A 22,863-nucleotide genomic window follows, 5' to 3' on the forward strand; every position below is an offset into this window, starting at 1 on the left:
GAGACTGTCCCTCCAGCCATGCCACCTTGTTACCACATCATGTCAGAGGATCATTTGGCACTTCTCCAGCAGGCAGTTACGGCTGTCTTGGCCAAGGGAGCCATCAGTGCGTTCCTGTCCCAGAAGTAGGTCGTGGTTGCTACTTCCACTACTTTCTGGTTCCCAAGAAGGACATGGGTCCTATCTTGGATCTCAGGGATGTCAATCACTTCCTCCGGAAGGAGAAGTTCATAATGTTGACACTTGGTCTGGTCTTGTCCTCCCTCGACCGGCAAGACTGGATGGTAGCGTTGTACTTGCAGGACGCTTATTTCCACATCCCCGTCCTGCTGGCCCACTTGCGTTACCTTCGGCTCACGGTAGGCCACGAGCATTTTCAGTTTACCGTGCTCCCCTTTGGCCTTACCAGCACCCCTCTGGTGTTCACGAAAGTAATTGCGGTGGTCGCAGCTCATCTGCGCAGATCAGGGATTTCAGTCTTCCCCTATCTCGACGACTGGCTGTTGAAGGCGGGCTTGCCCCAGGCAGTAGTCTCCCACCTCCAGACTACGGCCGACCTCTTGCAACAGCTGGGGTTCTCCATCAATGTGCCAAAGTCACACCTGATTCCCCTCAGAAGCTCCTCTTTATGGGAGCGGTTCTGGACACTGCGCAGTTTCGCGTCTATTCTCCCGAACAGCGAGACCGGGAAATTCGGGCTATGATTCTGATCTTTCAGCCCTTGTCCCGGGTTTCGGTCAGAATGACCCTGATGCTGCTGGGCTTCATGGCCTCCTGCAACCTGCTGACCAATCACACCAGGTGGCATATGCGGGCTCTACAGTGGGACCTGAAATTTCAGTGGGCGCAGCATGGGGAGAATCTGTCAGACTGCATACAGATCTCGGAGGGCACTGCTCAACAACTGCAGTGGTGGCTCACGAACCAGGATTGAGTCAGTGGCAGGTCCCTCACCCTCACCCAACCCGACCACACTGTGGTGACGGATGCTTCCTTTCTGGGCTGGGTGGCCTCATGAGAGAGGTGGATATCAGAGGCCTCTGGTCTCCAGTGGAGACCGGGCTTCACATCAACCTCCTGCAGCTACGAGCGATTCGTCTTGCACTGAAGGCATTCTTTCCCTCTGTCCGAGGAAGAGTGATGCAGGTGTTAATGGACAACATCACCACCATGTGGTATTGCAACAAACAGGGCGGGATGGGGTTGTGGACCCTATGTCTGGAGGCCCTTCGCCTCTGGACATGGCTGGAACATCAAGGCATTTCCTTGGTGGTTCAACACCTGGCAGGTTCCCTAAACGCAAGGGTGGACGAATTCCACCGCAGATGCATGATGGATCACAAATGGCGTCTTCACTTGGAGGTGGTGCAAGGTCAATTTCATCAGTAGGGAGAGCCTTGGTTAGATCTATTCGCTACCGAAGAAAACGCGGAATGTCAGCAATTCTGCGCGTTGGAATTTCCAAGGTGGCACTCGCTGGGCGATGCTTTTCGTCGTGAGTGGAGTTGCGGTCTTTTGTATGCCTTTCTGCCTACACCACTTCTGCCCAGATTGCTGAAGATCAGGCACGACTGGGTCCTAGTCATTCTTGTGGTTCCGGATTGGGCACCAAGAGTCTGGTATCCTGAGCCGCTCAACATGGCAATCGATCCTCCGATCAGACTGCCTCTTCGGGAGGATCTTCCGTTGCAGCAGCAGGGGACGGTCCTCCACCCGAACCTATCCAGTCTCCACCTCCGTGCGTGGAGATTGAGCGGCGGCAGTTGACGTCTTTCGACCTGCCTCCCGAAGTCTGTGACGTAATCTTGGCAGCCATGCGTCCCTCCACTAAGACGGTAAACGCCTGCAGGTGGAACAAATTTGTGGCATGGTGCACAGCAAAGGCTGTGGATCCCCTTTCTGCCCCCTCCCTGAATTACTCTTCTTCCTTCTCTCTTTAGCCCAGCAGGGCTCTGCTCTGGGCACTATCAAGGGCTATCTTTCAGCCATCTCTGCCTTCTTCCGGCTGCAATATCAGCCTTCTCTTTTCAAGTCCCCAGAAGTTAACCGTTTCTTGAAAGGCTTAACGCATCTCTTTCCTCCAATTCCTTTTGTTATGCCTCTTGTGGGACTTGAATCTTGTACTGACTTACTTAATGTGCGCTCCCTTTGAGCCGCTTCATAACTGTCCTTTATGTCTGCTTTCCTGGTAGCCATCACTTCTGCTAGAAGGGTGAATGAGCTCCAATCTCTTTCCTCAAAACCTCCTTTACTGTCTGTTCATCCGGACAAGGTGGTTCTCCGGACCCGTCCATCTTTTCTTCCTGAGGTGGTCACTGCCTTCCACATCCGGCAGACCATTTACTTTACGCACCTGTTACTTTGCCCACCTTCTTTCCGCCTCCGCATCCTTCAAAGGAAGAAGAGAAGCTTCACCGTCCGGACCCAAAATGTGCGCTCTCCTTCAATCTGGATCGCTCCAAACAGTTTCGGGTGGATGATCAACATTTTGTTGGCTACATGGGTGCAAAGATGAGTCGTGCCTTACACAAATGCAACATTTTTTGGATCGTGTTGTGTATTAAGGCTTCTTACTGTCTAGCTAAAAATGAGCCACCAGTGGGGCTACGTGCGCACTCCACCAGGGCGATGGCAGCCACTACTGCCTTGGGAAGAGGAGTGCCTCTGAATGACATCTGTCAGGCGACCACGTGGGCATCACTGCACACGTTCACCAAACACCACTGCCTGGACAGCCAAGTCCGGAGAGGGGGCTTCTTTGGGCGTTCTGTTCTCCAGGACTTTCTGGTGTGATCTTGGTTCCCAGACCCACCACTTAGGTTGGTATTGCTGGGGTATCTATTTTAAGGTAAGGAATCTAGAACTAGCGTGTGTTCAAGGCATATGAGCTGCAGATTCTACACTTTGCTTTAGATCGCCACCTGGTGTTGGGTTCGGAAGATTGCATGTTGCCGTCTTGGAAGAAGTCTTTGTAGTTGCGAGATAGGTGACTCCTCCCTTGGACGATAGTGTGCACGGGCATCGGCTCCATCCTTAGATTGTTTTTTTCCGCCACTGGGTTTGGATGCAACTTTTCAGCTTCGATGCGCAAAACTTTCTAAAAACAAACTTCAACATCAATATACATAGACTCGACTTCATCAGTTCGATTCCGGTCGTCTACGCGGGCCGTTGGGCCTACCCACGTGGTGAGGCCTACAACTCATGGAAAGTACACCATTCAAAAAAATGCCCCGTGTGTGGAGCGACCATCACGAGGTGTGTAATCTGTGTTAATCACCTGAACACGACGAGTCGAGCTGCACAGCTTGTGCGTCCTTTCGATCCAAGAAAACCATTTGAGATCGGAGGGCCCGTCGACGCGACATGCAGAGATCAGCTCCGGAACCGGTGGATATCTTCAACGAAGGCCCATGTGTCCCCGAGGAAGATTCCGATGATCTCCAAATCGTATCTGAGGCAGACGACTCCGATGACTCCATACCATCAGGTCAACGCGTGAGTACGACTGCCCCTACCCCAGCCCCAACCCCTAAACCAAAGGCTAAGGTCAAAACTCTGCCTTCCGGGCCCAGTCGAGACCGAGAAATAGCTCCGAAAGCCCCGCCATCTAGCCCGGCTCCAAAGAAAACATTAAAGCCTTCCGGTAGCTTCATACCAAGCAAACCGCACGTACCGATACTACCAGCTCCCTCGGCACCGAAACATGTCTTTCCTGGACCGGAATCAAGCATCCTAAGACTGGTTTCTGGCTATCAGCCGTCTTCAGCCAGGATAGCTTGACTCCAGTGGTGTGGAGAGCATGGGACTCACGTCTGAGCACACCCATCCCACTCGGGGTGACAAATGCAAAAACAACAGTTGATGGACAGAATGCAGAACAATGTCATACATTCACCCCAGTACAGAGATCTGTGCCTCGAGCCAGTTCCACAGATAGTACTGACAACAGACGAATACCTGATAGGATGGTGAGCCCATCTGCTCCACCACACAACTTAGGGAAGATGGACCGCTCAACAAAAGGTGCTTCACATCAATCACCTAGAGTTGCTGGCAATTTTCCTAGCACTGGAGTCCTTCCAAGTGCACATACTGAACAAAGCTGTCTTAATCCGGACGGACAACATGACAGCCATGTACTACATACAAAAAAAGGAGGCACACATTCCCTGCAGCTGTCCCACCTCGCACAAAACATTTGGAGACGGGCCATTCCACAAAAGATATATCTGCTTGCAGAACACCTTCCAGGAGTTAACAATCAGATAGCCGATCTGTTAAGTCGACAGACACAACAGATTCACGAATGGGAACTACATCTGCAAGTTCTTCAACCATTCTTTCACAAGTGGGGTCATCCAGACATAGACCTGTTTGCCACACACGAAAACTCAAAATGCCCAACCTTCGCCGCCAAGTTTCCACACCCGTTGTCCAAGGGCAATGCAGTATGGATGAACTGGTCAGGCAGATTTGCGTACGCTTGTCCGCCAATCCCATTAATACCACTAGTAGTACGCAAGCTCGGACAACATTCTCTCAAACTGATCCTGGTAGCTCCCACATGGGCCCGCCAGCTGTGGTTCACCACACTGCTAGAACTCTCTCTAGTTCCACACCAAAAACTGTCTCTGACACCATCCATGCTCCTGAAGTCTTAGTTTGGTTACCTTAACCTGCCACCAGACTGTATGAATATCATTAAAGAAGCCAGAAGATCTACTACTAGAGCTTGCTATGCTGCTAAATAGAAAAGATTTGCCATTTACTGCACTAATAATCAAATTGATCCTTTGGATGCTTCCAACCAAAATATTATCTGTTACCTTCTCCATTTATAGAGATGTAATCTGGCTTATTCAGCTGTACGCTTACATCTTGCAGCCATTGCAGCATATCTACAAAACAGACAACATATGTCGTTGTTTAGAGTACCAGCAATAAAAGCTTTTATGGAAGGATTAAAAAGAATTATTCCTCCTAGTGTGGAACCTAAACATTGTTCTTACCAGGCTCATGGGACCCCCTTTTGAACCTTTACATAAATGTGAACTGCAATTTCTCACATGGAAAACAGCTTTCCTCATTGCTTTTACCTCTCTTAGAAAAGTTAGTGAGATTCAAGCTTTCACTATACAAGAACCATTCTTACAATTACACCGTAACAAAGTGGTTCTAAGGACTAATCCTAAATTCCTTCCTAAAGTAATTACTCCTTTTCATCTAAACCAATCTGTAGAGTTACCAGTGTTTTTTCAAAACTCAGACTCTGTAGCAGAGAGAGCTCTACACACACTAGATGTCAAAAGAGCTCTTCTCTATTACATCGATAGGACCAAATCCTTTCGCTAAACAAAGCAACTATTTGTAGCTTTCTCCCCACCAAATAAAGGCAACCCCATTTCTAAATCAGAAACTGCAAGGTGGATTGTTAAATGTATACAAATATGCTATCACAAGGCAAAATGCACATAGCAGTTCCTCCTAGAGCGCACTCCACACGCAAACTAGGAGCCTCCATGGCTTTTCTAGGGAACATTTCCCTAGAAGACATCTGCAAGGCAGCAACATGGCCTACAACACACACCTTCACTAAACATTATTGTGTTGATGTGCAAGCCAAGCAGCAAGCTGCAGTAGGCCAAGCTGTCCTCAAAACTCTCTTTCAAACTACTGCGATGGATACAGGTGACCACCGCTAGGGGAGACACTGCTGCACAATCGATGCAAAGTGTAGAATCTGCAGTTACTATGCCTCGAATGGAAATTGCTACTTACCAGTATGCATCTGTTCTTGGCATGTAGAGCTGCAGATTTCTACACGCCCTCCCGCCTCCCCGGAATCTGTATCTGTTCCAGTTTTATCTTAATTAGATATACCCGCATGGAAATCCTTTTTTTCTACTAACTCCATCATTTCCCATCATGGCGGAAAAACAATCTAAGGAAGGAGCCCATGCGCACTATCGTCCAAGGGATGAGTCGCCTATCAAGTTACTACAAAGACTTCTTCCAAGACGACAGCATGCAATCATCCGAGCCCAACACCAGGTGGCGATCTAATGCAAAATGTAGAAATCTGCAGCTCCACATGCCAAGAACAGATGCATACTGGTAAGTAGCATTTTCCTTCTTTCAGATGCACAAGTTACTTACCTTCTGTAATGATATATCTGTAAGAAACATTAGCTAGTTATAGATTGCTTACCGCCCCACCCATACTACCTGTTCTGCGAACTGATTTCTAGGGTTAAGGACATCCTTTCAGGGCCCTAGTTTTGTGCACCAACTTGGTCAGTGTCTTGCATGGCTTTGCGTTTCTGGCACGGAAAGTCGTGTACAGAACTGAGGTCAGGCCGCGAGGGCGGCGACTAAGTAGCTGCTGCGACGTCATTCCGGTGACGCCGACGACTAACATGGAGCCGACCGAGGCCACCTTCCGACGCGCAGAGGTACTGCTGACAAAAAAACTTTCTGGATCCAGTCTGACGCCTGGAGGTAATTCTAAGGTAAGAAATCTAGAACTAACCTATGTTTCTTACAGATATATCGTTACCGAAGGTAAGTAACTTGTGCGTTTAGCTCTTGATTGAATTAAAATTGAATAACTTAGCAAGGCATTTAACTCCCCCCTGACATCAGGAAGGAGAAAAGAGTCTGGTGAAGAAATCTAGTAGATTATCGCCCTGCTGAAGGCAAAAATCTGTGACAAAAATATTAGTGGGAGCATGAGGAAAAATAAGCGAACCATTGCTTTGTGATGCAGCCTCCTGTTATCACTCTCTCCCTCATTACTCCCAGATTTATCAAACATCAGTTGACATCAGAGGTAAAGAATCAAACTCAATTTCACAGTAGGAAATCCTATTCCCAATATCTTTCTGTGGTCAATATAAGATCTTGGGATGGGCTGGTAAAAGGACTTTTCCACTTCCTGTTTAGAAAGTCATGTTGTTTGTTGGGTCATCAAAGAAGAAACCCACTTTTGACATCCTCTGTTCCATACTGGATTCCAGATCCCCGCGGTTACCATACATGCATGCGTCGCCAAGCGACTTGCAGAACCCCCCTCTGGGCAACCGTGAACGTGGAGATGTCAGAGTGATCTGGGCTGGGCAGGCACTCCTCTTTTACTGAGTACAGTGTTGCAGGTGGATGTGGGCCTGCCTTGCGCTATTAGGAGCACTGACCTAGGTGGAAGGACCAAATTCCAAAGCTGATGGGTTCGTGTCAGACATCATTTTGTTCTAGAAAGTGGAAGTATGACCTTCTTTGTAATGGTACAACTATAATGTCCTAGTATGGGAGTCACAGATTTAAATGAGCACATCTGACAGTGATACATGCTTTAAATTTGATCCCTGCGTGAGTAAATTTAACAGCCAAGGCCAAAGCAACTTACCTGGGGTTGGAGGGAGTTGAAGGTTTGATGATCAGTGATGTTCTCTATAGCGAATGAGTGCCCTGGCAATCTACTAGGCCGGTCTGCAGATTAGTAGTATTCCCAAATGCCTTTTTCACAGGTTGAACCCATCTGTGCTAACCAGATCTGCCCACCTGCCAGTTTTGTTGCTCTCGTTGCTTTGGTAGTGCTCCTTATGGATTGTGTCCGATGGCAGAGGTAGACTACTTCAGAGCAGAATCCGCAGCAGCCAGTTGGGCAGCCAGAATCACTTTGGGAATTTAATGTCCCAAGAAAAGCTTGTAGATGTTACTTTTGTACTAATTCAGAGATAGATTACAGGTTATTCCATAGGAATTCACTTTCTTGCTGCATTTATGTTTGACTCATGTGTTTATTAAACATGAAGTTTATCAAATAAATCCTTATCGACTATGAACTTTAGTAAGGTTTGGAGAGGTAGCATTCTATATTACGTGATCACTGATTTTTCATGGAAACCAACTGGTTAATCTTAGTTTTCTTTTCTAAGCCGTCTTCAAATGCTAAACAGTCTAGACATATATCGAATATTAAACCTGAACTCTGATACTATTTGATTTAATTCTTAATATTTGGATGGAATGACTAATTTTAAAATATTGATTCTTAGCGACTCTGATGCAGACATCAGAGGTGAGCAATATGTATGGAAGAAAAGGATTCCAGGGGCTTGTATCTTGTACCACATGTGTTTACCAAAAGGCAAATTATTCTTATCTCAGGTACTGGTGATTGCTTGGGCCACATCCTAGTCTATCACGCTTTGCCCACTGTACCACAGATGCCATCATTATGCAGATCAGTTTTGATCCTGCTCGAATAGGAACTGTCCAATCTGAACTGCCAGGCCTATACTTTGCAGCAGTACTCCAGGCAAACATTCCCTGTAAAAGATCTGGTGGACCGATATTTGGCAACCTCCTCAATGTTGTTCTGCAGACATTATTTCTGTGATTTTACTGCTTGTGCTGATTGACATCACTCAGCTGTCTTCTTTTTTGTTTAACAACTTTAGTCCTTATTTAGAGTTTAGTGGATGGAATACTCTGTCGTAAATGTGGAGATATTCTGTTTGGTGTATATCATGTGTATGATATCCTATGACACTTGGGATGCCACATATGTGATATCCACCACTTTGTGACAGAGTATGCCTCTTGCTAAACTCTAAGTAAGGCACTTAACTGTAAATTTTTGCCAAATGAGGGGACAATTTGAAAATAAGAACCAGCAGTAAGAAAACAAACTCTATGAACTTCATTTTTTGAGTATTTTCTGCCTATATTTTGTAAGGGGCCAAAGATCACCAAATGGCAGCCTTCCTCCGCATGCCAGGAATTACCTTTTTAGGTCTCGCCTGAGCCCAGTGCATGTGCTGCTCGGAGAGACATTTAGTATACAGGTTTTCAAAGTGCTGCCACAGCCGGCGTAGCGCTTGCGTTTACGCGTGCAGCCGCCATCTGCCTCCCTTCCAGCACGATCACTGCTGAGCGCGCACCACTCGCATGATTAACACAGAGCGCATCCGATCACTTTCGCTTTCATACTCAACTTGCATGGCATCCTCTTGTTCTTTTCTACTTCCTAATTGGATAGCGCAGGCAAGGCATCACTTCCGGTTTCATCTCCAGCACCTGGACCAAACTGAGAATAATTGAGCTTAATTTGTGTCGCTCCTCCGATCACGCTGTTTCAGGTCCTTGTTTTAGTTTCTTTGCGTTTTGCCCATGTTCCTTCTTTCCCCAAACCACTTTCCCATGCTGGTGACACCCCTCCCCCCTCATTGTCATCCGTGCTTGTTAAGTCTGGGTTGGAAGAGCTGCTGGTGATACTGGAGAGCAGGGCTTAGCCACTTACTCGAATGCAGTTTGATCTATTTTAAGACTGAACAGTGCTTTTAATTTAATTGCCAAATCTCTGTTCTGTTACCCAATGTACACGCTACTCTCCTCTGTTCCCGCCTCTTGTGCTCACAGAATGCCCTTCTGTGATTCCTGTCCCCTCTGAACCCTCACTACCCTGTCTAAACACACTCCGATTGATCTCTCTCCTCCATGCCTCCTTTAAGCACTAATTGATATTGCTGCCTCCTCTGCTCATACTCCTCTGCTATCTGTTCCTCTGAGAACCCACTGCCCTCTGCTCCTTTCTCTTTACAAATTGATACTCTGCTGCCGTCGCCTTCTGCTTACATAGTGAACATCTGCTCTCTCTGAACATTCGCTGACCTCTCTGGACGCACACCGCCCTCTCTGCTTAAACACTGACCACCTATCCTTTCTGTCTCCCGTGAACACTAACTGTTCTTTCTGCTCATACAAAGCTCTCTTGTGCTCACTATCCTTTCAGCGAACACGCTGTCCACACTCTGATTCTCTGCTCCCTGCCCCCTCTAACATTGACTGCTTTTCTGATCACTGTCCCCTCTGAAAACTCAGCGCCTTCATTGCTCCTGGTTTCTTCTGCTCACGCGTTAATCCTTCTACTCACACACTGCCTCCTCTGCTCCCTGCCTCTTCTAGTCCCACCCTGCTCACTCATAGATACATCACATTCTAATTCAGAGAATCGGGATTTGAAATCTGTTGATGGTGAAGTCCACTTAGTTGGAAATTCAGCCAGAATGACAGCGTACATTTAGATGGTTGGCAGCCTTTTTGGATTTAAGCGTAGGATATCCTCTAGAAGTAGAGCACTACTTTTCAAACACTCATTTGTGGATATCCGCACATCTCTTGCCCAGGAAATACTTGCAGTTTTCCATCAATGATGGACTTTTCCGGGGTGGAAATGAGGCACACCTGTATTTAATAGAAGTGTAGATGGAGAAATGGTAATTGTCAAACTGCCAGTCCTCTTGGCTTTTAAACTTTCTGGAAAATCTGTATGTGGTCTTACTACCTTTTGAAAGAGGGTATCCTGAATGTTTTTGATGGAATTCAAACTTTTTGACCTGCAGATCAGTACATAGTTCAGTGGCAAGCTTTCAGCTCACTGATCTATCACTAATGCTCCAACTGTATTTCCCTAGATCAGCTCCCACATTTCAGTGTTTTCTATATTTTGATTGCCAAGTCATGTTTGCCTTGCTTGAGTGAAAATTCCTTGTTTAAATATAATGTGTGGCATGCATCTGCATGTACTCTAGGCCTTTGACACTGAATGTTTTTATGAATGGGACACTTCACTTAAAACTTGGCCCTTGTGATTAAGGGTGCAGCTTAAAAAGACCTAAGCTAAAAACCTGTGCTAAGCATGTTGTGCCACACGACTGGAATTTTGCTGTTACTGTCATTACATCCAGATATATAATACATCAAGTAACATTACACTTACAAGCCTGAACTATTGACTTTGTCAATGGTTGTTTGTTGCAGCCTGCACCTATGTGCCATCTTATGAGTGGGTGTTAGAAATTCATAATGCATAACTTATATAACAAACATTGGCATAGCCAATAGATCTTGCATTTGGGACCTTATAAGTGTTTAGCCATGCAACAGTTGATGTTGTTGCACCAAGGATATTCTGCTGCATAACTAAATACTTATACGGTCCAAAAAGCAAGACCATGGCTATGCCAATGCTTGTTAAAGTTTTCTACAACTTTGGGGATTGCTATGTATTTTATTGAACCTTATGGATTTAACAGAGATCCTGTTCTGAGAAAGAGAAAGTTAATGTTTTCTCTTGTCAGTCTGAATGCATTTCGCCCAAATGCTGCCATTTTAAGGATTCATTTTTATTATGGATTTAGCAAGAATGGAACTGAGATGATGACTTGATGCCTGATTTGGCAGTTTAGAAGCCTTCCAAATAATAATGATCTGAATTATTTCAGGACATAGCTGTGCTAAAGTAGAAAGACTTTAAAATTGTTTTAAGGTGTTTCTTAGCTTCTCTCTTTGCTAGGGAACATTGAAGAGCTATGAATCCAAGGAGCATACCCGCGCTGGACAAAGAGGGTTGCAAATAAATAACTCCCCACTCCATATAGACTGTAAAACCGTATTCTGCACAATGTCACAGTCTATATTGAACAAGATAAATTGCACCTTTTTGGCATGCGTAGGATATATGAGAACTTGAGTGGGCAATACACTGGAAGCTCACCTAGTATCTGCTTTTTTCTCATCCATAGCCAGACTTTGTGGGAATCATCTGTACCCGCCTGTCTCCAAAGAAGATCATTGAGAAGTGGGTGGACTTTGCCAGGTAAGGAGATGTTTTTTTATACAAAAAATCTATTTCGTACCCATCTTACTATTGCTTGATCGCTGAAATATTTGGTCTGCCTCCCGAGATTGCAGGGATTGTCCAAAAACAGTTACTCTAAAACGGAGATGGATTTATCCCACTATGTCCATTTCCTGATTCTTTTTACAGCCAGAGCACCTCAACATAGTTAATCTAAAATTCTTGGCTCTTTGTTGGCTCAAAGCTAATCAGGGCTGACTCTACATGTTGCTGATATTTACAAATTATCATTTTATATTTCCTTTAAAATGTTCTTGCTGGGAAATGTGGATAAAAATGTGTTTGTAGCATGTGTAGCTGCACATGCTGTGCATACTCCTGCCATATAGTTTTGGGTTTGGACGTGTACAACTTACTTTTGTTCGAAGAAGTCTTTTGGAGTCTCGAGTTTTATTGACTCCATATATCTCTTGTAATGCACATGGTCATTGGCTCTAATGTTTATTGTTTTTCTCCACCGGTCTGCCTCAGGCGAGTCTCTGTGAGCTCCGGTTCGAAGCCACGTGGTGTTCTCACCGGACCCTCGGATCCTTTTCTCGTTGATTGACTTTTCAATCTTGCTTACTCGTCGGTCTGCACCATCGCGTGTTTCTTTGACTCCATCCCTGCAGCCAGCGTACCATCACTTTTACGTCCAAGAATGTCTGAGTTATGGAAAGGACTCCATTTAGGTTCTGTCCTACTTGCCACGCAAAGTACCCCAGGACAAGTCAACTCCAGGTTTGTAACCTCTGTTTGTTCCCTGATCATTGAGAGGACTCCTTTGTGGAAAACCTCACATTCTGATTCAAGAAGATGCTTTGGAATCGATAGGCACCATGCATTGATGCGGCTTCAATGGTGCATTTATTGTATGCTCTTTTAGATTCATCTGTTCTGATGACTACTAGCCGCAGATTCCTTAACATATAATTATCCCCAGGTGTGGGTCTGGATCCGGATGATAATTTTTTTGCCACAGCATCCCTGCGTGCCGGGGGGACGGCATCACGCAACTCCGCCCAGGCGTCATCCACGTACGTGACGTCAGCGAAGTCACATAAGTCCCACCCTGGCGCGCCTACGTCCGTTTTTTCCTTTTCCGCGTTTGATCTGACCTGTTTAGGCCTGTTTAGGCCTTTCCCTTCGCTCCTGCGTGTGTTTGTGGGAACAGTGTGCTGATGCCGTCGGTCTTTAAGACGTGTTCGTCTTGTGGACGCCTGATGTCGGCGACGGACCCTCACCTCATTTGTATGTGGTGCTTGGGGGAGGATCACGGCTCCACTGAAGTCACGGCGGGAACGCTGGATGAAACTTCTCTCAGCTCGTTTGTCCAGATCGGAGTCATCACCTCGATCAGCTTCTGTGGAAGGTTTTCGAAGCAGCCGTCAGTCATCGTCCTCATCCCTCTCCTGTGCCGCCAGAGCGTCGCTCCCTTGTCTGTAAGTGTTGCAGTTTGACCCCAAGGGCTGGTTTCCAGCCTATTGGGGGCGTGGGCTCTCTGCGGGTGATGCGGCCCCGTGTATCGTCCTCCTATCCACCGTTTTCTGGTGAGGGAGCGTCGAGAGCTCAGATGGAGACATATGCAGCGGTTTTGTGGGCCTCGCTGGCTTCTCCTCCTTTCCCTCCTGGGATGTCGGCAGATCCCTTGCGCTGTGCAGGGCCCTTCGCGGCGTCGCTGGTGGCTCCGGCGCCAACTGGTTTGGATCCAGGCTCTGAGGATGTGGTGCCGTTGGGTTGTGGCCCTTCGGGGGTCCCTCCTTCGAACTACAGCGCCCTGGCTTAGCTGAAAACTCCTGCCGGAGTCCCTTTGGTGTCACGGGTGGTCGCCGGGGCTCGGATCGCATCCCCAAGCCCCTCTCTGCCCTCTGGACAGGTGGTGACTCTGTCTGAGGCCGGGGTGACGCCGCTACGTCTTCGGCAGCTGCTGACCCTGGCGGCGCCACAGAGGTCAGCGGTCCCCTCTCGTCCCATCATGGGTCGAGGCTGGCGGGGGACCCCTCATCGCTCCCTGGGCCCTTCTTGTCCCTCCATGCAGGTGGCTGCCTCGTCGGAGATCGAATCGGCCTTGACAGCACCGCAGGGTTCGGCGGGCCCCTCTCGTCCCCTCATGGGTCGAGGCTGGCGGGCTACCCCTTGTCACTACCCGGGTGCCTCTCGTCCCTCCGCGCAGGCGGCTGCTTTGCCAGAGGTCGAGTCGGCTTTATGCCACCATGGGGGTCGGCGGACCCCTCTCGTCATCTCATGGGTCGCGCCTTGCGGGGGACTCGTTGTCACTCTCCGGTCGCCTCCCCTTCGAGACTACCCCTCCTGCCATGCCACCTAGGTACCACTGCATGTCGGGGGATCATTTGGCACTTCTTCAACAGGAAGTCCCGTCCCTCTTGGCCAAGGGGGACATCAAGCACGTTCCTGCTCCAGAATTAGGACGTGGGGTTATTCCCACTACTTTCTGGTGCTCTAGAAGGACAAGGGCCTGCATCCTATCTTGGACCTAAGGGGCGTCAATCGCTTCCGCCGGAAGGAGAAGTTCAAGATGCTAACTCTGGCTCGGGTCTTGTCTGCTCTCGACCCTGGAGACTGGATCGTTGGACCACATTCCCGTCCTGCCGGCCCACCGGTAGGCCACGAGCACTTTCAGTTTACCGTGCTCCCCTTTGGCCTTACCAGCGTCTCTCGGATGTGCACGAAAGTGATGGTGTTGGTCGCAGCTCATCTGCGCAGATCACGGGTTCCAGTCTTCCCCTATCTCAAAGACTGGTTGTTGAAGGCGGGCTCGCTCCAGCCAGTCGTTGCCCACCTCTAGACTACGGCCGGCCTCCTAGATTTGCTGGGGTTCTCCATCACTGTGCCGAAGTCGCACCTGATTTCCTCTCAGAAGCTCCTCTTCATCGGAGCGGTTCTGGATACGACGCAGTTTCAGGCCTATCCTCCCGAACGGCGTGTCCAGGATATTCAGGCTATGATTCCGATCTTCCGCCCTCTATCCTGGGTTTCGGTCTGGATGACCCTGAGGCTGCTGGGCCTCATGGTCTTCTTCATCCTGCTGCTCACTCATGCCAGATGGCATATGCAGGCTCTACCATGGGACCTGAAGTTCCAGTGGGCGCAGCATCTGGGGAACCTGTCCGATTACGTCCAGATCTCGGAGGGCACTGCACAGCAGCTGCAGTGGGGCAGATCCCTCTCCATTCCCCAACCGGAGCACACAGTGGTGACGGATGCGTCCCTCCTGGGATTGGAGAGCCACATGGGAGAGGCGGAGATCAGAAGCCTCTGGTCTCCGGCGGAGTCCAGGCTCCATATCAACCTTCTGGAGCTTCGGGCGATCCGACTTGCACTGAAGGCATTCCTTCCCTCTCTCAAAGGGATAGTGGTGTATGTGTTCACAAACACCACCGCCATGTGGTACTGCAACAAACGGCGGGGTGGGGTCGTGGACCCTATGTCAGAAGGCTCTGCGTCTCTGGACATGGCTGAAACAGCAGGGCATTTCCCTGGTGGTTTAACACCTGGCAGGTTCACTAAACGCCAGGGTGGACGAACTCAGCCGCAGGTACATGATGGATCACGAATGGCATCTTCACTTAGATGTGGAGCAAGGTCTCTTTTGACAGTGGGGAGCGAAGAGAACATGCAATATCAGCAATTCTGCGCGTTGGAATTTCCAAGGCGGCACTCGCTTGGCAACGTTTTTGTTTTCAGAGTGCTGAAGAAGATCAGGCTCGACCGGGCCCAAGTCATTCTTGTGGTGCCGGACTGGGCTTGAAGAGTGTGGTATCCGGAGCTACTCAGTATGACGATCGATCCCCCGATCCGACTGCCTCTTCGGTTGGATCGTCTGTCGCAGCAGGGATGGTCCTCCACCTCTTTGCGTGGAGATTGAGCAGTGGCAGTGGATTCCTTTTGACTTGCCTCCTGAAGTCTGTCATATCATTCTGGCAGCTAGGTGTCCCTCCACTAAGTTGGTATACGCCTGCAAGTGGAACAAATTTATGGCATGGTGCACAGCAAAAGCTGTGGATTCCCTTTCTGCCCTCTTTCAGAAGTTCTTCTATTCCTTGTTTCTTTGGCCCAGCAGGGCTCTGCTCTGGGCACTAACAAGGGCTATCTTTCTGCTATTTTGGCCTTTCTCAGGCTCCCTGATTATCCCTCTCTTTTGTAAATAGATTTCTCAAAGGGATTACTCATCTTTTCCCTCCTATTCCTTTCGTAATGTCACAGTGGGACTTGAATCTGGTGTGCTCAGAACACGTCCATCTTTTCTTTCAAATGTTATCATTGCCTTTCATATCGGGCAGACTATCACTTTGCCCACCTTCTTTCTGCTTCCGCATCCTTCTAGAGAGGAAGAGAGTCTCCACCGTCTGGACCCAAAGCGTGCGCGATCGTTTTACTTGAACCGCACACAACAGTTCTGGGTGGATGATCAGCTCTTTGTTGGCTACGCTGGTGCCAAGAAAGGTCGGGCCTTACATAAGCGAACTATCTCCCGATGGTTCGTCTTGTGTTTTAAAGCTAACTATGAAGGAAGCTCCGTTGGGACTGCGCGCCCATTCCACCAGGGCGACGGCTGCTACTATGGCGTTGGGACGTGGTGTCCCTTTACAGGACATCTGTCAGGCAGATACGAGGGCCTCGCTGCACACTTTCACTAAGCTCTATTGCCTGGACAGCCAAGTCCAGAGAGACGGCTTCTTTGGCCGTTCTGTTCTCCAGGACTTCCTTGTGTGATCTTAGTTCACAGACCCACCCCCGGGGTGGGTATTGCTGGGGTATCTATTCTAAGGTAAGGAATCTATCACTATGTTTTTCTTTCAGATGTACAAGTTACTTACCTTTGGTAACGATATATCTGTAAGAACATTAGTAGTGATAGATTCTTTACCACCCCACCCATCCTCCCCGTTCTGCAAACTGATTTCTAGGGTTAAGTTCATCCCTTTCAGGGCCCTACTTTCAAGGCACCAGTGGTCAGTATCTTGCATGGCTCTGCATTTCTGGTGCGGAAAGTTGTGTACAGAACTGACGTTACCACGCGAGGGCAGCGTCTAAGTAGTTGCTGTGACATCATCTCGGCGCCACGACGCCAACGACTGATGCAGAGCCGCACAACGCCACCTTCCGACGCGCAGGGGTACTGCTGACAAAAACTTTCCGGATCCAGTCTGACGCATGGGGGTAATTCTAAAGTAAGGAATCTATCACTACTAATGTTTCTTACAGATATATCGTTACCGAAGGTAAGTAACTTGTTCGTTGATCCAAGCTACTTCTTAACCAGCTACTCATGGTAGCTTTGTCAATTTCAGTCTCCTTGGTTTTGGCTGTCCTGTCCTCCAGACTATTTGAGTTTTAACACCAGGTCAAGTAAGGCAGAGATCATTCCATTCCACTTAAAACCCTGGATTTCAAATTGTGTTTCTTGGTGCCAAAAAATTCCATGACTTTACTGTCTTGTCAGCTGTGTTTGCCAAGTTCGTAAAACAAAACATCACCACCAATCAGGCCGCATTGTGGGATGAGATGTAAACCTAGTAGAGGATGAATTCGCCTAAACCAAAAGTGGTAGAATAGCAATCCATAGATATTGATAGATTTGGATATGGCAGGTTGAAGAGCTATCGAACAGAGGTCCTGCAGCCTGGCGTCTCCAGCTCAAAACCCTTGTTGCCTCTCAATGTGGCCTTGACGGATGTACTTCTTGACACTTGTTCCAAGCCCAGCACAGGGGCTCCTATGAACAGAACGATTGCCCTCCACCATCGCCCTGCACCTGGCGGCCCAGTTTTCCTCACCGAACACCCCACCCCACCCCACAAAGCTACCACTATCCGTGGCTTGTTCCCTTCAGGCACCCCCAGACAGGGAATCCAAGAGACTGGTAAGCTTTGGGAAGAAAATGTTCTCTTCCTCCAGGCTAGCATTGCGGTTGGTGAACACCACATGCCTTTTGGGCCGTTATTCCCATTCAATATGGGACATGGTTGCTCAGGTGCTGCCCAGAGTCTCGGAGGTTCACCGGATTCTACACTCCCAAGCTATTTCAGATGTGAGATGTCAGCAAAGTTCACCATCCGATGTGGCTTGGATTTCAACAGACTCGCTGGGCAGAGCGATTACCACCATGGAGGCGGTGTCTCGCCACGCCTGTTTGAGGATGTCTGGTTTTTCGGGGGATGTCCAGGCTAATCTTATGGACATGCCCCTTGGCTGATTCCGTCTCTTCGTATACAAAGCAGATGCTGCCCTTCAGCGTTTCAAGGACCCATGGTCTACTACCAAGTTCTTGGGCCTCATCACAACAAACCGGCCTGTGTCTGCTTTTCGCTGCTTTCGTGGATACATAAGGGGCTACCAACCGCACCAACCCTCTTCTGGCTACAGGTCCTGGAAGTTCAGTAACCTCTGCAGGGCTTTGGACACGGTTTACCCCGAAGGCCGAGAGGCCAAAAGTCGAGCCAAGCCACGATCCCCTTCTCCACCACAAAACCCTCTTACTCTAATCCACAGGATCATTCATGGACAGTTGGTGGCAGAATACGCCATCATCTCCACTAATAGCGAGACATCACCTCGGACAGGTGGGTGTTGCAAATATTCCAAAGGGGCTACCCCCCTCCCCTTCAAGACTACCCCTCCATCCATGCCTCCAGTGTGCCATTGGCTGACGGAGGATCTCCTTGCCTTACTCCACAAGGAGGTCAAAACTCTCTTGGTCAACAGAGCTATAGAAAGGGTTCCCCGGCCTGAATAGGTTGTTACTCCTGCTATTCTCTGGTCTCAAAGAAGGACGGATGCCCATTGTCCTTTTCTTGACCTGAGAGCCCTGAACTACTTCCTCAGAAAGGAGAAGATCAAGATGCTCACCCTGTCTCAGGTCCTGTCTGCCCTGGAGCCGGGAGACTGGATGGTAGCGGTGGACTTGCAGAATGCCTATTTTCATATTCCCGTCCTGCCTGCCCATCTGCACTTCCTGTGGTTTATGGTGGGCGGCTAGCACTTTCAGTTTGCCATGCTCCCTTTTGGCTTCACAAGTGCCCCATGGTGTTCACAAAGGTGATGACGGTGGTCAAAGCCCATCTGCGGAGATTAGGGGTTCCAGGCTTCCCCTATCGCGACAACTGTTTGTTGAAGGCAGGCTCATCCCTTTTTTTTTTTTTAAACATTTTTTATTAGCAGCACAGGAAAGAAATGTAATCAAAAACACACATATCAAGAAGTTTAACAATGAGAAAAAGAAGAAGAAAAGGAAAAAAGAATTTCAGATCATGGACAGGATAAACATATCATAATAAATGAATTCTCATTAGACCCAGACACATAAAGTGTAATTCATGTTGCAGGCAAATATTATAAATCGATATTCATGTGCTAAGTAGGCCTTGTGTAAGTATTCGTTTCAGCAAATAACAGACCCCCAAATCTTATCAAATTTAACCAAGGCCTTATTGCCTCTAATCCTAGCCAGAGTAGATTCCATACAGTGAATCGCATTAAGTAATGACCACCATTCCATGAAGTGTGGGGGTGTAGGGGAAATCCAAGCGCGGGCGATTATAAGTTTTGCGCATGATAGCATGATTGTAATTATAGACTTATGTGGAGTGTTCGCGATATTAACATCAAGCAGAACTAAAGCCGGATCCAGGGAAAATGTACATCCTAATTTTAATTTCATTACATTCTCAACCGATGTCCAGAATTCAGATATCTTAGGGCAAGTATACAACATATGCACCAAGTCTGCCGCAGCCAACGAACATTTAGGGCATTTAGTTCTATCAGTATAGCTACTGTTAGAAGCCCATTTAGAAATTCTTTCAGGGGTATGATAAAGCATGCAAGTTGTCTTAAATTGTTGCAATCTTAAACTTGAGGAAAGAACGACTTTATGGATATTGCCCAAAGATCTGTTGATAGCTGCTGAACTAATATTACTCCCTAGCATCCTATTCCATTTCTCCACCAAGATACTACAATCACTAACTCTGTATGTAATAAAACGTTTATAACAGTGACTTATTAGGGACTTATTCTTTTGAGAATACAGGCTCTCCCAGATAACAGTGGGCTCTGAGATACTCTGAAGCTGCATTTTTCGAGTCAGGAAATCATATATTTGCATATACTTGTATCGCATGGTATCAGTAACATTATATAGTGTTTTAAGGCTCTCAAAGCTCAACAGCCCTTGTGGGCCATATAAGTCTCCGAGTGTTTTTATTCCATGCACTCGCCATATATTGGCGGCTCCATCGTTAAATATCCCGGGTAAGCTCGGATTTCCCCATAAAATTAAATTAGGGTGAAAGAAAGTCAAATTACAAGAAGCCTGTATATTGCGCCAGGTTTTTACCAAATCTCTTGCGGTCTTGAACCGTACTCTTTTAAAATAATTAGGGTCGTTGATCCTCCAAAGAAAAAACTTAGCATCCTTATCGAACATAAACGTTAAAAAGTATGGTTGATTGTCTGATCCTTCCGAATTAATTAAGTATCTCATACGTCCAACATAAGCGGACCAAAAGTATAATTTAAAATCCGGAAAGTTCAGCCCTCCTGCTTCTATAGTCCCTTTAAAAAGAGTCATAGATCTGCGGTCTTTATGATATCCCCATATAAAACTACTGAAGATACCTTCCAGGTTTCTAAAGAATAAGTTACCTAAAGCCAAAGGAATAGAGGGGAATAAGTAAAGGAATTTTGGTAGTATTATCATACGTATCAGATTAATTCTGCCTATGATATTTAAGGGTAGTTTATGCCATTTTTTTTATAAAGCTTTAGTAGTTTTAACTAATTCATCATAATTTATTTTCGTTATTTTCTTGACTTGAGCAGTGATCCTAACCCCTAGATAGGTGGCCGTTTGACATAATCCAATAATTGCACTCCCCGGTTTGTAGTTGCCAATTATTTGGGTTTTATTTATGTTTAATTTATATCCGGATACGTCCCCGAATCGGGTAGCTTCTACCTTAATACCTTGCATAGCTTTTACGATATCAGTTGAGTAGATAGCAATATCGTCAGCATAAGCTGTGATTTTTAGTGTATGCGGGCCAAATTTAAAAGGAATGATATCAGATTGAAGTTGTAGTGCTTGGAGAAATGGCTCTATTGATAATGCAAATAAAAGAGGTGATAAGGGACACCCTTGGCGAGTTCCACGAGTAATAAAAAAAGGAGCCGACGTCAAGCCAGCATAGTTGATTGTGGCTTTAGGCTTATCATATAAAGATTGTGCCCAATTCAGGCTCATCCCAAGCAGTCGTCTCCCACTTCTAGACTATGGTGAACCTCCTGCATTCGCTGGGGTTCACTATCAACGTGCCAAAGTCGCACCGGATTCCCTCTCAGATGCTCACTTTAATTTGAGCGGTTGTGACATGGTTCAGTTTAAGGCTTATTCTGTCGAATGGCGATATTCAGGCTATTATACCGATGTTTCAGCCTCTATTCTGAATTTCGGTGAGTGACTCTGAGGCTGTTGGGCCTCATGGCCTCCTGCCTCTGGTGGACCATGCAAGGTGGCGCATGCAGGCTCTACAGTGGGGCCTGAATTTTCAGTGGGTGCAGCATCGAGGAAATCTCAGAGACGTGGTTCAGATATCAGATATCAGAGGTCACTGCGAAAGCGCCCTGCAGTCATGTCTGACGAACCGCGATTAAGTCAGAGGGAGACCCCTCTTCCTTCCCAACTTAGATCTGGCAGTAGTGACTTATCCACCTCTTTTAGGATGGGACGGCCTTCTGGGGGAGGTGGAGATCAGAAGACTCTGGTCTCCTGCGGAAGCCAAGCTCCATATCAACCTATTGGAGCTCTGGACTATCTGACTGGCACTGAAAGCCCTTTTTACCGTCCATCAAGGGAAGGTTGGTTCAAGTGTTCATGAACAACAACACTGCCATGTGTTACTGCAACAAACAGGGCGTGTGGGGTCGTGGACTCTGTCAACAGGCTCTGCGTCTCTGGACTTGGCTGGAACTACAGGGCATTTCCCTGGTGGTTCAACATCTGCTCAGTTCTCTGAATGCCAGAGCAGACAAACTCAGCTGGAGGTGCCTTGTGGATCACGAGTGGCGTCTCCATCCAGAGGTGGTACAAGATCTCTTTCAGCGGCGGGGAGAGCCTTGATTTGATCTGTTCGTCTCCGAAGAGAATGCGCAAGTGGATCTCAGGCCTCCTGTACGCCTTTCTGCCTATACTTCTCCTGCCCAGAATGCTCAAGAAGATCAGGAGCAGTCTGGCACAAGTCGGTCTTGTGGCTCCAGATTGGGCATGGAGGGTCTGGTATCCTGAGCTTCTGGCAGTGAGCATGGATCCTCCAATCAGTCTGCCCCTTCAGGAGGATCTTCTGTCGCAGCAGCAAGGGAGGGTCCTCCACTCAAACCTGTCCACTCTCTGCCTCCTTGCGTGATGATTCAACCAATTAACCATTTGTACAGCGCACCACATACCCGTGAGGGTCTCAAGGTGCTGGGGAGGGGGACCTCTACTGATCGAACAGCCAGGTCTTGGGAAGTCTCCTGAAGGGTAGCAGGTCTTGGGTCTGCCGTAGGCTCAGTGGGAGGGTATTCCAGGTCTTGGCGGCAAGGTGGGAGAAAGATCTCCCACCAGTGTTTGTTCTTCGGATGCGCGGGACGGTGGCGAGTGCGAGGTCGGCGGAGCGGAGCTGGCGGTTAGGGATGTAGAAGGAAATTTGTCTCTTGAGGTAGGCTGGTCCGGTCTCGTGGAGTGCCTTGTGTGCGTGGATGAGGAGCTTGAAGGATATTCTCTTGTTGACGGGCAGCCAGTGCAGGTTTCTTAGGTGGGGGGGTGATGTGGCAGTGGCGTGGGACATCGAGGATCAGTCGTGCCGAGGCGTTTTGGATGTGTTGCAGTCCTTTGATGAGCTTGGTCAGCGCTCCTTCATAGAGGGCGTTTCCGTAGTCGAGTCTGGTGCCGACGAGGGCCTGGTTGACTGTTCTTGTATCTGTCGGGATCCACCTGTAGATCTTGCGGAGCATGCGGAGGGTGTTGGAGGAGGAGACTGCCTTGGCTTGCTTGGTCATGGAGAGCGTTTTGATTAGAGGATGATTTCCAGGTTGCTTGCGTGGTCGGTGGGTGTCGGGGCAGCCCCCAGTGCCGTTGGCCACCAGGAGTCGTCCCAGGCTGATGGGTTGGAGCCGAGGAT

The 22,863-nt window shown here is 48.0% G+C and overlaps 1 protein-coding gene across 7 annotated transcripts in view; it reads left to right on the top strand.

Annotated features, from left to right (window-relative positions):
• Nucleotides 1-22,863, top strand: part of BCKDK (branched chain keto acid dehydrogenase kinase) — a 392,864-nt gene that overhangs the window by 258,146 nt on the left and 111,855 nt on the right. For all 7 annotated transcript variants that reach the window (XM_086932026.1, XM_086932025.1, XM_086932028.1 and 4 more), the window contains one exon: nt 11,589-11,662. In XM_086932026.1, coding sequence (XP_086788152.1) covers nt 11,589-11,662 — 74 coding nt within the window. The remainder of the gene's footprint in view (nt 1-11,588; nt 11,663-22,863) is intronic.

The sequence above is a fragment of the Lissotriton vulgaris genome, chromosome 7 (assembly GCF_964263255.1).
Source record: "Lissotriton vulgaris chromosome 7, aLisVul1.2, whole genome shotgun sequence".
In the NCBI taxonomy this organism is placed as follows: domain Eukaryota; kingdom Metazoa; phylum Chordata; class Amphibia; order Caudata; family Salamandridae; genus Lissotriton; species Lissotriton vulgaris.